General features: G+C 32.7%; 1 protein-coding gene across 1 annotated transcript in view; it reads right to left on the bottom strand.

The window, feature by feature from the left end:
• Window positions 1–15,019, bottom strand: part of LOC128991495 (phospholipid-transporting ATPase ABCA1-like) — a 236,586-nt gene that overhangs the window by 149,974 nt on the left and 71,593 nt on the right. Inside the window, exons 11-15 of the mRNA XM_054414419.1 lie at window positions 12,479–12,656; window positions 10,980–11,092; window positions 7,919–8,006; window positions 6,897–7,051; window positions 1,945–2,166 (exon numbers count right to left, since the gene is read on the bottom strand). Coding sequence (XP_054270394.1) covers window positions 1,945–2,166; window positions 6,897–7,051; window positions 7,919–8,006; window positions 10,980–11,092; window positions 12,479–12,656 — 756 coding nt within the window. The remainder of the gene's footprint in view (window positions 1–1,944; window positions 2,167–6,896; window positions 7,052–7,918; window positions 8,007–10,979; window positions 11,093–12,478; window positions 12,657–15,019) is intronic.

The raw sequence follows: 15,019 nt of genomic DNA on the forward strand, positions 1-15,019 counted from the left end.
GATGTTCGTCACCCTGGTATTTTGCCAAAGAAACATCACATCGTGGACTTATTCATTGACCATATTCATCAAAAAACACCTTCGCTAAGTTGGCCTCTAGGTCGAGTGATTGATGTGACTACTGCACACGATAACATTGTGCGTGTGGTCAAGCTTAAAACTCCACAGGGTACTCTCATTCGACCGGCAGTCAAAGTGTTTTTGCTGCCGTTTATAAGTCACACAGACTAAAATCAAACGGATTTAGCTTGTAAATAGTAAATAGTTTCATATCATGTTTGCAATGTTTTACTTATTTTTTCTATGGAATTGTGTGTCATTCATCTATTGTTGAATCAATCATATTGATTCAAAGCCGCCGGTATGTTAAGTAAGTTTTCAGGAAAATGTTTTTATTTCTTGTACTATGTATAATTTATGCATTTGTATTTGCCGCCGACAGAGAGAGAGGAGGGGTTTTCAATTGAACCTAGTGGGGTCAGCACAATGCCCATTGGTTAACTTGGCGGAAGGATATTTTTGCGAAGTTTTAGCGTCGCATCGGGACGCTTGCCCAGTCTGTTGGTTGCCGGGTTTACCTAACACATGTCACTCTGACATAATTAATTTTCTCTGCCATTGTGGCTTTCCCTCTTATAGTTTTAATTCTCTATTATTGCCACTCGGAATCGTCCATGGCCCCTTTGTATAGTACTCATAACATTTTTCCTCTTTAAATTAAATTACTTGTATTAACCAGTGTGTAAAGTCAGTTTAACAGTGAATCCTCCCATTCCGGTCTACCGCGGTCGCGTAGGAACTTCTTGTAAGCGCTCATTTTGGACTGTATAGACTTTTAGACGTGCGTTATTCCGACATCAAGATCAAGACTTCAACACAAGAAGATAGTGTCAAGTGTTGTGCCTTCGTCTTGAGGACATTCTACCATCTACCATCGCAACTCGACCCCGCGCCGCTTCCTTGCCGCTCACTACGTCCGACATAATTCCAAAGGTACATTCATCCATAAATCATTTCATTATTAATTAACCCCATATTAATCAACAACAATTATTGTCGAGATAAAATGTTATTGTCGTGATAAAATGTTAATGGATTTGGGACTGCTAATGGGTTTTTTATTGCATCACCACCCCAGTAATAAATTATGAAGATCGTAAACAAACATTATTATTATAATAGGGAATTTGTACCGTGTGATAAAAAAAGAAGTTGTGAAGGAATAAAAGTGATACAACTTTTATGAGCTAGCTGCTGAGTCAACAGTTCTTGGAAGTACTTGACTTGACACTTGATTGTCGTGATAAAATATTAATGGGTTTGAGATTGTTAATGGGATTTTTATTGCATAATTACTCTAGTAATAAAATATAAAAATGTAAACAAACATCTGATAAACCTTTTATGTGCTCCTAACCAACTAGCGATCAATAAAATTATAGCCCATTAAAAATTTAAGGACATTGTCTAGCATTTAAGGACAATTCCCGTACATTTCATGGCCAGTAAAAATTTAAGTACAATTCCCGGTTTTCCCGGATTTCCCGGTTGGTAGACACCCTGATCTGAAGATCCGGAACCAAATTTTTTAAGATCTCAAGATCTGGATCCGGATCCGGTACCGAGATTTTCTTGGATCCGCCCATCACTAATAAAAATATTAAGTGGTTTAAATGTTAGTGTTAAACTCAATAAAAAAAGTGTATCAATATTTGAATTTTATTAAGAGAACTAATTAATAATATTTACATTCACATGGTATGTCCAAAGACTGCATTTTTAGAAAAAAGGGTAGGCCTTTAATTGTTTGAGAGTTTTTGTGAAAATTACTGACCTTAGACTGGTATAGTTGCTGTGACAAGCAGTTTGGAAAGTTCTTTTTTATAAGTTACTTTTAGAAAGTAGCAATGCAGAACGTGTGCAACAGACATAACTGTGGTTTACCTGTCCTCAACATAGCATGGGTAGGGGAACTGCTGCAGGAATGTTCCGGGTATATTCGTAACTCCCGTTTGCTCCTGTATCACCAGGTGGTCTATCATGTCTTGCAGGTAGGCAAACCCGTACGTGATGTACTTGAGGTCAAAGGCTGGCCGAAGTCTGGCCCCAGGACGCTGCAGAGTGTCCTGTAGAAACTCGGTGTTATCTACTCGCTCTACACTCATCCTGCAAATAAACCAGAAAACCAATTAGACGCTATAACTTCATTCTAGAGTTAACTGAAAAGTTAACAGCTTAATTATATACATCAATTTAATGAAAACCACATTTTTTATATTTAGTTTTAATTATCATGGCAATTAATATTCAACTTTATAGAGTTTAAGTTGGTAATATATCAGATACAATGTTTGAAACATAATTCCTATTATTGCAGCTGGCCATTGAAAAAAAAAATACCCCCGTCGCAGCAAACCTGCATACTAAGCGAATTTCCATTCACCCGACTTGATTTCTACTCAAATATTCCCTATAAATTTTCAGATTTATTTCCTATTTAAATAACATTAATTTTGGTGAGTAGTTAGGTTTGCTGCTACAGGAAAGATGTTAAGGTGTGTTTTTTCAATTGAAATATTGATAGCTTAGTATGAAATAAGCCAAATTGCCAAATTTGATTCAAATATATCCATAAACAAGCAAACTAGAACAGTTTATTTATTCTCCATAAGAATAACATGGGAATTTTAAATTTACAATTTCTTTAATTTTCTCCGTAGTCAATGAACATTCAAAAAAACTTCAATATACTAAATTATTTGTTTTTTAAGTTCTTCAAAATGGTCCAGAGATAAATTTAGAAATTTAAAGTTTTTAGGGTCAAAAATGAGAAAAACACATTTTTACCCCATAAAACCCCCCATAAACCCCTGGTCCCATGGTCCGATTAGGCTGGTTCGCGAACTCGTTCGAATAAATGTAGGTTTACACGTTTGTACCAAATTTCATCAAAATCGGATCGATTTTGCTCGAGTTATCGCGCTAACGGACACATATATATATATATGAATTTGAACGGATGGTGTTTTTGGCCTCTGGGGACCTCAAAACGAAAAAGTAAATCGGTCCCGGGTCTAGGTCTTACCATGAGACCTACGGTAATAGCTTATTCCTTATATGGGAAATTCGCTAACAAGGTCAGCTGAACGATCGGGTAGTATTACATAGAACTGTCATCTACAGAGTTGAGTTTAAATATTGGGTCGAGTCAACAGTTGGCTTGAGAGGTCATTACAGGGTGTAAATAGTTTTCACGTTGGGTCGTTTGTTTTAAAGGTTATATTGTTGATTGCACAAATCCTTTGCGAAGATTGTGTGATTGAAAATTCATGATTTCACCATGATTGAGCTAAAACTGAGCTGGACAACTGGATCCAGTTTCGAACCATCAAAAGGCTACTAAGATCTAGGAATATGTCCCAACTGAACTTTCCCAGAACACCTGTTGTTATCTGAGCAGCGTAAGATCTGACATTGCAATAAAAATCCTGACATTGCTGGTCAGCTTACCATGGCTCTTTTTTACATGGTTCTTCTTACTTCTGAAACTATTTACCAACTACTTATTTGTTCATAAAATTTGGTCTATTCAATGCACATATTTCTGATCAATAGCTGTGGTCGAATACTTTTTTCACTTAAAAATCTTATAACAGCTTGCATCTCACACTTGGTGGGATTTTCTATTATGTCACAAATTTGAGACATTGCAAAATATTGAAAAACGATTACTTGAACCTCAAAAAAGAACAGCTGACCTGCTACTCACAACTCTACAAGAATGACTGTGCCAACTCCAATACTTGCAAAGTGACCAACCCGAGGCTACTAAACGAATGGCTCTCTTACAATATTAGTAATATATAATATTTTATAAGTAATTGAGATAAAACAAATAATAATAATAAAATCAATAATTTATAAAGCAAACGATTTCCACCCAACCAACGAACGATGTTCACGCAAGACCCAAAGATTAAAACTTTTTACACATCCTGACCAGAACAAAAGTAAAAAATCCTATATCGTAGACCCCTAACATGAATATGCATTGTATAATCGAATTCTGAGTCTAGGTAAAAAAACGGAGAAACAATTTGTTTATCATATTACCACGTTATATCCAAAGAGAATTAATACTTAAGGGGTTGTAAACTTAAAGATCCAACTATTACTAGGGATGGACGGGATTGAATTTTTTGTTCCCGACGGGACGGGATGGGATTTCATCCTATGCATAAAAAGGGATGTTTAAAAAGTTTTGAGTATTGCAGTTACCAAAAAAGACAAATAAAAAAAATTTTCACCGTTTGTGGCACTGATCTATAAAAACTAGAAATTGGTAAAAATGTACAGATATAGAAACTGGTGACTCGCGGTTATGGCGCGATGGTTGAAATTACTCGCGGTCACAGCAGGATCGTGGAAATGACTCGTGGTCAGGGCACGATCGTCAAAATTACTCACAGTAACGGCGTGATGGTCGATATGACTCACGGTCTTGGCGTGATTGTCGCTTTGGCTCGTGGTCATGGCGTGATCATTGGTATGACTCGGGGTCTCGGCGGGATTATCAAAATAACTCCGCGGTCACGGCGCAATCGTCGTAATGACTCATAGTCACGGTGGGATCGTTGACTTCGCCTCCTGCGTTAGCGGAACTATCATGAACATCTCTCACGATAACGGCGTCATCGTCACTCGTAAAACGGCAAAAACGTCAACGATTGGACAAACCCCGTCCCGAAAATCGGATAAATATTTTCCTAAAATTTCAGGACCCATCCATTTCTACTTATTACCATCTATTTTTTTTTTTTTTTTTTTTTATTGAGTTACATGTCATTAACAGGACATATTGTCAATGGTTAAATAAAGACTTAAAACTAATACTGTAGATAAAACTAATAAATCTGTATTTACATAAAACAACTGAATCTTCCCAAAATACAACATTGTTACATGACAAAAAAATTGAGCCAGCAGGAGTGTGAAGGTTTACTTATACCTTTTCCAGCAGTCCTTAAAATAATCTGCCAATGAAAAAAAAGATTTAGTCTTGAGCCATTCTTTTAAATAAAGTCTAAACTTATAGGGATTTTCTAGAGTGATTAAACTTGTTGGTAAGTTATTTAAGATTTTTGGACCAATGTATTGTGGTGATGACTCAAATATTTGTAAATTATGAGCTACAGGTTTGATAATATTCTTTTTTCTTGTATTGTAATTATGTTGAGTTTGGGTCTCCATAAAAGTAGAGAGGTTTCTATGGACCCAGCATGCTATTTCCAAAATATAGTGATCGTAAAATGTAAGAACTTTAAAGTTTTGAAACAGTTTTTTACTAGGGGTTCTAGAGGGAACTTTGCCAATAATTCGTATTACTTTTTTTGTAATTTAAAATTTTTTTTTGAATGAGGAGAGTTACCCCAGATCAAGATACCATATGTCATTAATGATGAGAAATATGCATGATATATTATTAGCTGGGTTTCTAGATTCGTTACTTGTAAGATTATTCTTATTGAGAAAACGCAAGGGTCTAATTTTTTACTTAAATTTTCAATTTGAGATGCCCAGTTAAGATTTTTATTCAAAATTAATCCAAGGAATTTTACATTTCGTTGTGGAGATAATTGATGATTTGAAAGGATAATGTGATTTGAATCATCTTCCCTGTAGTTAGCTGAAAAGTTTATAATTTGGGTTTTTTCCACATTTAGGGCCAGACCATTTGCCCGGAACCAGTTACCCAGAGCAGAGAATTCTTTGTCTATGCTAGTCTGCAGGACGTCAATAGTGGGTCCTCTACACAAAAGCATTGTGTCATCTGCATATTGAAAAAGTTTCTCTTTGTTATATTTGGCAGATCATTTACATAGATTAAAAACAAAGAGGGACCCAATATTGACCCATGTGGCACACCACATTGCACTTTATCCCAAGATGAATTTACTTTAGGGATGGTAAAGTCTCGAAATTTCGGGAAATTTTCGGGAAATTATAAATCTCGTTACACGAGACAAGATTTCTTTTTGGCCGAGATTTTTATCAAGACGAGAATAAAAAAAAAAAAATTTAAAAACGCCTGTAGAAAGTCAATGCAATACCCGCAATACAGGAGCGTGTTGTAGTTGTGTTTCCTTTGCGAAGGCGTTCTTATTTAATTAATTCTTTAAATGTAAATATTACTTTAATTATTTTAATAATATTACTTTAATAACATTTGAGAAGTTTTGTTAAGTGTAAGCAGTGTGAGGAATGTTTTATTACTATAAAAAGTCAAAACAAGTAACTATTTTATAAAAACTAATATTGCTTTTATTTTATGATTTATTTTACGGAGTTGTTGAACTGGAAGTTGTTGTTTTTTTTAATTTTATTTGATTTATTTTATTTTAGGATAAGTTGAACTCTATCCTAACTGATATCACTATGTTTCCTAACCGTAGGTATTTTTAATAAGTTAAGTGTGATTAATAAAAAAAATGTTATGCTGATGTTTTTTAATAAAAGATTGTAAATATTCTTGCCTATTATCATTATTTTTGTATTTAAACAGTCATCTAACAATGTTACAAAATCAGGTAAAAATTTTGAACGTGCATTTCCCGTTGTGTATGAGAAGGGAAATCCCGTCTCGATCTCGTCTCGAAGTTTTATGAGAAATAAAAAATCTCGTCTCGTCACGTCTCGAACTAAAAATCCAATCTCGTCCATCCCTAATTTACTTGTTGACCATTTTTGCTGATTTTAGTTCTCTGGTATCTATTAGTTAAATAGGAAGAAAACCACAGTTGCTCTTTTCCTATAACTCCAATTTTGCCTAGCTTTTCAATTAAAATGTCGTGGTTAACACAGAACTAAACACAAAATCCCTGGGTTGAGACTCCTACCTGATCTTGTACGTCGTGTTGGGGTTGAGAGTAGTGTTTCCAGGGTTTATAAAGACCACGAGAGCCCATAACTTGTTGTCCTCAACCAGCTCCATACCAGCAACCATAGCCTCCGTCTCAGTGTTATACGGCACCACCTTGTCCCAGTCGAAACACTACAGACAGCAAGTGTCAATACAGTCTATGGTACAATAGAGCCAGTCAGTGTTTCCTGGCAATGATTTGGCCACTTTAACTATAGACAAAAAAATTAAATATAGACTTCAGCCGTGCTACGGTTACCACTGGGAGCGCCGTGAAGTTACGTGGCGCGTACGCCGTAACTACATGATGCTCCCAGCGGTGTGGGCCAGAACCTATGGTAGCCGCAGCACGGCTGACGGTCTATATTTAATTATTTTTGTCTATGCTTTAACTTAGGGTCACTTCACTGTGGCATAAATACTACTACAGTGTCTTCAGATTAGCAAGGTTGACCAGCAATTGTAGCTTAAGGCAGAAATTTTGCTGTACCAGTATAGTCAATCATGGAGAGAAATGTAAGAGTTTTACTTTACTTTTCTGACAAGATGGTTTACTTTCACAAAATAACATGTCATTTTACCTAATAATAATCTTTATATTATTAACACATTCACTGCTAATGATATGTAATACTTTTATAAATGGCTAAAAAACATAAACATTAACATGATCATGTTAATTGAGTGACAATATATCTTTAATTAAATAAATTTTATACTATAAATTGTGGATTAAAATATATTATGTAATTATATACTTTATGTATTATATATCTGCTAATATACTTATGACGCACAAGTGCGTCATTAGCAGTGAACGTGTTAATGTAGTGAAATTTTGAAAAAAAACTTGTTTCTAGATTTGTCTTTATTCCATACAATTTGTTTTTGAATCATACACAAATTTCAAAGCAAAATAATTGTCTTTTTAATGATTTGTTTACAGCTAAGCTACAATTCCAGCTCTACAATCTTTCTTTCTAACTTACTGTTACTAACCTCCAAAAATTCTGTTGTATTAGTTGTAATGTTGATCAAGCGGTCAAAAGTTTCCTCCCGGTAAACAGTGTTGTTGGGATCGAGAAACCTAGTAAAAAACAAGTAATTGTTTCATAATAGTATTATATCCTCTGGATTGTTGGTAAATATAAAAAAAGAGTAAATACCTGCGTATAGAATTAATCCCTTTGAATCTGTTTATTTCAGGGAACGTATCAACGCAATTTTAAAATAATTGCTATTCTTGTTGTTATTTAAAAATACAATCGGGACTAATTATGTGTGCAGAAGGAGATAAACACATTGAATTACAAGTTAATAAATCAAATAAACAAAGAAAATATTTAAAGAAAGAATTACGATTTCCTATATGTGTAGGAATGGACCAGCTATGAAAATAAGCAAAGTCCTATTTAACCGCAAGAATAGGGGTGAGAAACTGAGAAATTTATGTATTTACAACACAATTTCTGGATAGTCTATTTTTTGTGTTAAAAGGTTAGTTTTGGGGAAAGATGTTTGAAGATAAAAATAATAATTTTGAATCAGCCACAAACAGATCGTTCTATGCCCTTAATCATGTAAATTTGGTTTGTTTATCTAGTGTTGAAGAAATTTATCTCATGTTACAACAGCAAATATTTGTATTAGTGATGGTCGAATCCGGATATCAGACTACGGGTTACACGGGATCTGAGCTATAACCGACGCCCGATCGGATCCACAAAAATTGGATCTTGGGCTGGATCCGGTTTTGATGGATCCGATTTTTTTTTAATGAAATAACCTGTTACCTTATTCAATATCCTTTTATTCTTCTTGTGACAACCGGTTTCGTTATGACAGTCACATCATCAGGACAATCCTTGTAGAACGATTCGTTACGTATACATACAATTTTTACCAAACACCTAACACATTATATTTACAAAGTATTTACAGACATAAACCATCGCAATTTTATTTTGTCAGAGGATTTAAAATTTTTTTTATCATGGGGTATTTGGCCACAAGAAATCGATTAGGTCACAAGGCTGGGAAAAATCCAGTTTCCGCCCTACTGCCCTGTGAAGCACCGATATAATGTTAATACCTTTCCTGCAGTTAATACAACAGCTGATACAGATAATTTTTATGGCAAGCTATGTATTTATAAAGGTGTATTAAAAAGTTTTCTTTGTATCATTTAAAATTTGTTCACATTGATTAACGTAGGTACATAATATATATCTTTAATTTTGCTAAATAACTTATCTAATAAATTTAATGTTTAATTAAATCCGAGCAAAGCTTGGTCTCCTGTTACTTTAATTTTAAACAGTATGACTTTAATTGGATTTCTGTAAATATTTCATTACTAGCACCAGAGCCCGTTGTGGTTAAATACAACGGTCTCTAGTAATATAATGGTTGTGAAATCCATACACTTTACTCACTAATATTAATGGTATAGCTTAGGCACATAACATTAGAATCACATACTTAACACAAGGAACTCACTTTAAACACAAATGCAAATTGTGAACAACAACATTTAATCAAAGAAAAATCAATTGAATAACAATAACCCAAATTTTTTTAAAAAATGGAGTTATTTATCATTGATTTATAGCAAACGGTCTTGCTTGCAACCTCAACAGCAACTGTCAGAATTGATGGTTTCACCTAGTAAATCTAATTGTACAAAGTTTAACAACAAAATCTTTAGTTCAGTATTTTCTCACCATTATAAATTTAGAGGTTGTTTAACGTTTTTGAAAATAACTTTGAAATGGTGAGGAAATCGACCAAAGTGGAAGGTGATATTCTGATAGAGAATAACATTTCCTACAAATTACTAATGTGTGTTTCTGGAAAATACTCAATAAAGGCAGCCTAAAGTTGGCTACAAATATAAACTTGGAAATATAATCTTGGAAAAAAGGCGTTTTAAATGTAATATTGTTTATTTTTATTGTTTTACCTCATATATGTAATAAAATCAATTTTTCATAATTATTTGCAAATCTACACAAATTAGGCTTTCCAACGACCCATTAAGTTACAAAATCGGTCCGGTAGAAGTCTAGATTTAGTTGTACAAAGTTTAAAAAAAAATATCTAATTCAGTATTTTCTCACTACTATAAATTTGGAGACCACTTAGATTATTGCCAATAACTTTTAAATGGAGGGGAAATCGACCAAAGTGGATGTGATATTCTGAAAGAGAATAAAATTTACTACAAATAACTACTATGCATTTCTTGAAAATGCTTAATAAAGGCAGCCAAAAGCTGGCTACAAATAGAAACTTGAAAACAGAAACTTAAAAAAACAGTTTTTAATGTATTTTTGTTATTTTTACTCTTTTACCACAAAGATTTAATAAAATCACACGTTCATAATTATTTGCAAATCTACATGAGTTGGGCTTTCCAATGACCCATTAATTAACAAAATCGGTCCAGTAGAAGTCTAGATTTAATTGTACAAAGTTTAACAAAAATATCCCTAACTCAGTATTTTCTCATTACTATAAATTCGGAGGTTGCTTAGCTTTTTTGCAAATAACTTTTAAATAATGAGGAAATCGACTAAAGTGGAAGGTGATATTCTGAAAGAGAATAAAATTTCCTACAAACTGGTACCATACACTTCTTTAAAACACTCAAAAAAGGCCGCAAAAAGTCTCACCCAAATAAAAAGTGTGAAAACACCGTTTTCAATGTATTTCTTATGGAAAACCTTTTTTTTATTTTTCACCATAAATCATAACAAACACAAACTTTCATAATTATTTGCAAATCTACACAAATTAAGCTTTCCAACTACCCAATAGTTATTAAATTTGGTCCAATAGAAGTAATAGAACTCTAGATTTAGTTGTACAAAGATTTTAAAAACTGAATTTTATATAGAATAGATTTTTTTTAAATCAGTTCTTATGACAGTACATATCTGTCTTGAATTTTTCAAGATCTGGATGAGGTACCGACATTTTCTTGGATCCGCTCATCACTAATTAGTATTGAAGTTTATTTTTTAAAAATGGAACCTATAGACAGAATAAAGATATTTACCTATCCAGATCTTCTTTGAAAGTTGTTATGGTTTTGTTGTAATTTTTCCCAAGGAAGCTGTGAAGAAAAGTGTCGTTCAACAAGGCCTCACCTCTAGGAGAGTCGAAAAACAACTGAAAATAATTTAAATCTGCTATTAAACGTTTGTAATTTTATATGTAACATATCAATTCATAGCTCTTTCAGTACTATGAACTAATAAATTTTAACATGAAAGTCATTGGTGATCAGTGGGATTTGAACAATGGCCTTCAGGCAAGAAACCCTGCGCTCCAACCATTAGACCAGTCACACCCACTCTTGCTACCTATGTAAAAAATATCAAACTGTAAATCTATACTTCTTTACATCCATGAGGTTTTAGACTCTATGAACTATAATTATATTTTTAGTTTGTAGTTCATAAAATAGCACTAGTATATTAAAATATTCTTCAATAACGAACAAAAATAATATTTGATATTTACATGGATCAAATTATCATCCCAACACCAGAAGGTAAAGTACACAGCAATCTGCAAACCCTCAAAAAGAAGAAAACCAAAAACCAATGTCAAAACTCACCATTTAATCAGTTCCTGAAACAGTTAGAAATTCTTTGAGAAAGTTTCGTATATTTTTTCTTGCATATTCAGGGCTAGAGTCTTCATGAAAGGGACCAAACCCATTTTTAAAAAGTCAAAGGTAGTTTTGAAATTAACTTTAATTAAATTGAAAATAGATATATAAAATATGTTTTAGTATGCAGTTAACACAAATTATTCGGCTGTTTAAGTAAAAAAAAATATTTATTTCATAAGAAATACATTTGGATTTTGATGGTCAGTGGGACAAAGCCCAAGGACTTTAATTACAGGAATTTGTGAAAGGGGGCGTCTACACTAAAAATACTTAATTTTGACACATTGTTTGTGAAAATCCGTCAATTATTAACAAAAAAGGAGTGTTTTGTATAAATCGCTTTCATGTATTATATATAAGAATACTAGCAAACAGAAACAATATGTTATTTTATTTAAGTATATAAAGTTCTTCATTTTACTTTATTTATTTAAATTTGTTTAAAAAAGCTACTAGTCTTAATTTTCTGGCAGTAAAACTAGTCCCTGGACAAAATTTAGCATCCACGACTTTTAAATTAACTGCATTTGATCCTTAAATTTCATCACAAAAACTGTTAAAACACTAAATCAGATAACTCTTTGTACTGACATATTTTTATGACATGATTATGTAACGAAATGTAATTTACTTTTGAAGAATGAGTTCTATTTAGTTAGGTACTGATTGCACCAGTGTCTAGAGCCCAGAATCGATTTTAGTCAGGAACTGGTTCAAGTAAGAATGAATGGCACATCACTCAGCAAATAAATTTCATTTTACATTTTCCATTTGTTTCACAGTGGTATCTACAGTATGCTAAATTATTCAGCAATTAAGAGTAAAAATTGAAAAAAAAAAATCTATTTGCATACATAGATGATAACCAAAAGACTAACCTTAATTATTGCCAACTGTGCAGTGTTGTTGTACAGCAATGTCTTCAGTTGGGGTAGAGTGAAGTTTGCAAGGTTGTTACTGAAATCATGAGCTTCTTTGACGATTGCAAATGCTGAGTTCAACTTTTCCATAATCCTCTTGGTAACCACTGTTTCAGGTGTGTACAAAATTTTCCCTCTGAAATTTTACATGTGTTAATACAGGAGACATATTGAGTGAGATAAATTTGTAACACATTTTCAGGGTAGATGGTCTTTTTGTAAAGGGTACAAGAAATAATTGTATGTCATAATTGTAGTTGTATAGTTGTATGTCACTGTTGTTGTGTGTTATATGTAATGAAAGTTTTAAATGTTTTTTTCAATACTATATAACTCCTTGTTTTTAATTGTCTCGTCATTTAATCAACTATTACAAAAGATAACAAAACAACATGGGTGTAACATCAATAAACAAACCGATCGCCTATAACCTACACTTTACCTTCTTAATCTAACCTAACTTCAAAACACTTAATGCAGCCACGAACTCGCATAAACCCCAAATCTGCCTTCCCCACATGCCTAAATAAGATCATTCATTCATTGTTTCATTTTCAACTGAAGTATATCCGTATCACTACTTCAAACTAATCAAACAAACCAATTTAAAAATTATGATAGTTACAAAATTAAAAAAAAAGATTATAATCGATATATTGAAACGAATAAATTTTGTTATTTAGCGTTATTCATCCGATAATATATCGTAGGTTCTCTGTGGAAATCTACCAGCCAACTATTCAACCACCTCCCTAACCAAATCAAATCGACAGAAAAGATGGATATATAAAAAAAACTGCTTTATTTGGAACTACTTTGTCCTTATTCATTTGAAGATTGCTTTTGTAACTAATGCCTCTCTTTTTTAAATATATTTTTAAACTTCTGTTCTGACCCTATTTTTAGTAAATTTCTAATTACAATAAAATAAAATGTATAATATTTTGTTGTAAAAACTGACATGTCATATGTTTACTGGTGATGTAATGTAAATTCTATGTGACAAATTAATAAAGATGTCATTTTGTAACATTGATATTTCTTCCAAATATAAGACTTCTACAGAGATTTGGCCCTAGGTTGAAGAAAAATTAGGTTTTTTGATTAAAAAATATCGGAACGAGCAAATAAGCATTGGTCTGAGCAACACTATAGATTGGGATGAACAGTAGAATACATTGACTAGTTGTTTAATAAAGGCTATTTATATATATAATACGCTAAGACGATTTTTGTAAACAGAACTCCTCCCACATTTTTGGACAGATTTTGACGATTAAAGTGTCAAAATATTGCCCTGATCTGTAGTTTTGCAAAGTGTTTTTGGTTTTTTGAAATCTTCATTAGTTTGGGCAGGATCTTCCATCAAAGTTGGGTTTTCTCCCATAAGACATGGGGGAATTTAAATATTTAATTAGAAACTTTATCTCCACTAATTTGAGAGAACGGCTGGGCTTAAGAAACTTGGTAGGGGTGTCAAAAGAAAGGTCTTGGTCTGTAGATCATTTATCAAAAGAAAAGCGAAGTAAATTCCCTTAGGGCTCTACTCAAGAAGCCTTTAAAGATCCCTCCACAGATTTTTTTACATTTTGGCCATGTGGATAATACTTTTTATGAAACAGCTGTTCATTTTTAAATTGTATTCTAAACAACACACATTTATAGGGAGTTACTGAATTGTCCAAAAGAAGTTGCCTATTTGCAATTAATGTTATCTTCTGATTTTAAAATTGATTTTCGTCTGTATCATGTCATGTCTTGCATTATAACAATCCAATACGATATCAGTGGGAAATCCTTTTATCACAGTATCTCTTATAATTATTTCTTATTGAACAATCTTATATCTATTTTACGGGTTGGTGTCTGCATTTTTCACCACTTTTGCCTATATTTTATCATATTATTCTAGACAGATCGTCATAGGTTCATGAGATTATTGTCATACATGTTACAAAAATTGTAAAATATTTGTGTAGAAATATGTGCATGATTTAGAAAGTCTTTAAGCTGGAAAACTGCAATATATTGTAGACTTTTCAGAGAGGTTACTTCAATGTATTCATTCATCTTAGTGAAAACATAATATGGATATGAATAAAAAATTAAATAAAAAAAATAAAAAAAACTTGAACTCTTAGAGAGCCTTTGAATGTTAAACACTAACGAAAAAGGGTTGTGCATGTTTACTAGCGCTACTCAGTAACAAAAACCATTTAATTTATCTCAAAAAATTACATTCTTAAAGTGCACTGAGCTGCAGCCTAAAAAAAATCTCTTTAACTTACTTAATATTAGAGGTGTGCGGATAGTGAAATTTCATTTCGGATCGGATCGGATATTGGGAGGTTCGGATTCGGATATTTTCAGATTCGGATAGTTTGGCGCGGTTAATAATAAGCTGCATATGTATTTTTAACCTATAAAACAATGTAAAGCTGTGTAAATAAACTTAAATGACAATTTTTAGCTATAGAATTTCAAATTAGCCAAGTCCAC

Source organism: Macrosteles quadrilineatus, unplaced genomic scaffold (genome assembly GCF_028750875.1).
Source record: "Macrosteles quadrilineatus isolate MER2022 unplaced genomic scaffold, UCM_ALF_1.0 Scaffold_4__1_contigs__length_99947679, whole genome shotgun sequence".
Classification (NCBI taxonomy): Eukaryota; Metazoa; Arthropoda; class Insecta; order Hemiptera; family Cicadellidae; genus Macrosteles; species Macrosteles quadrilineatus.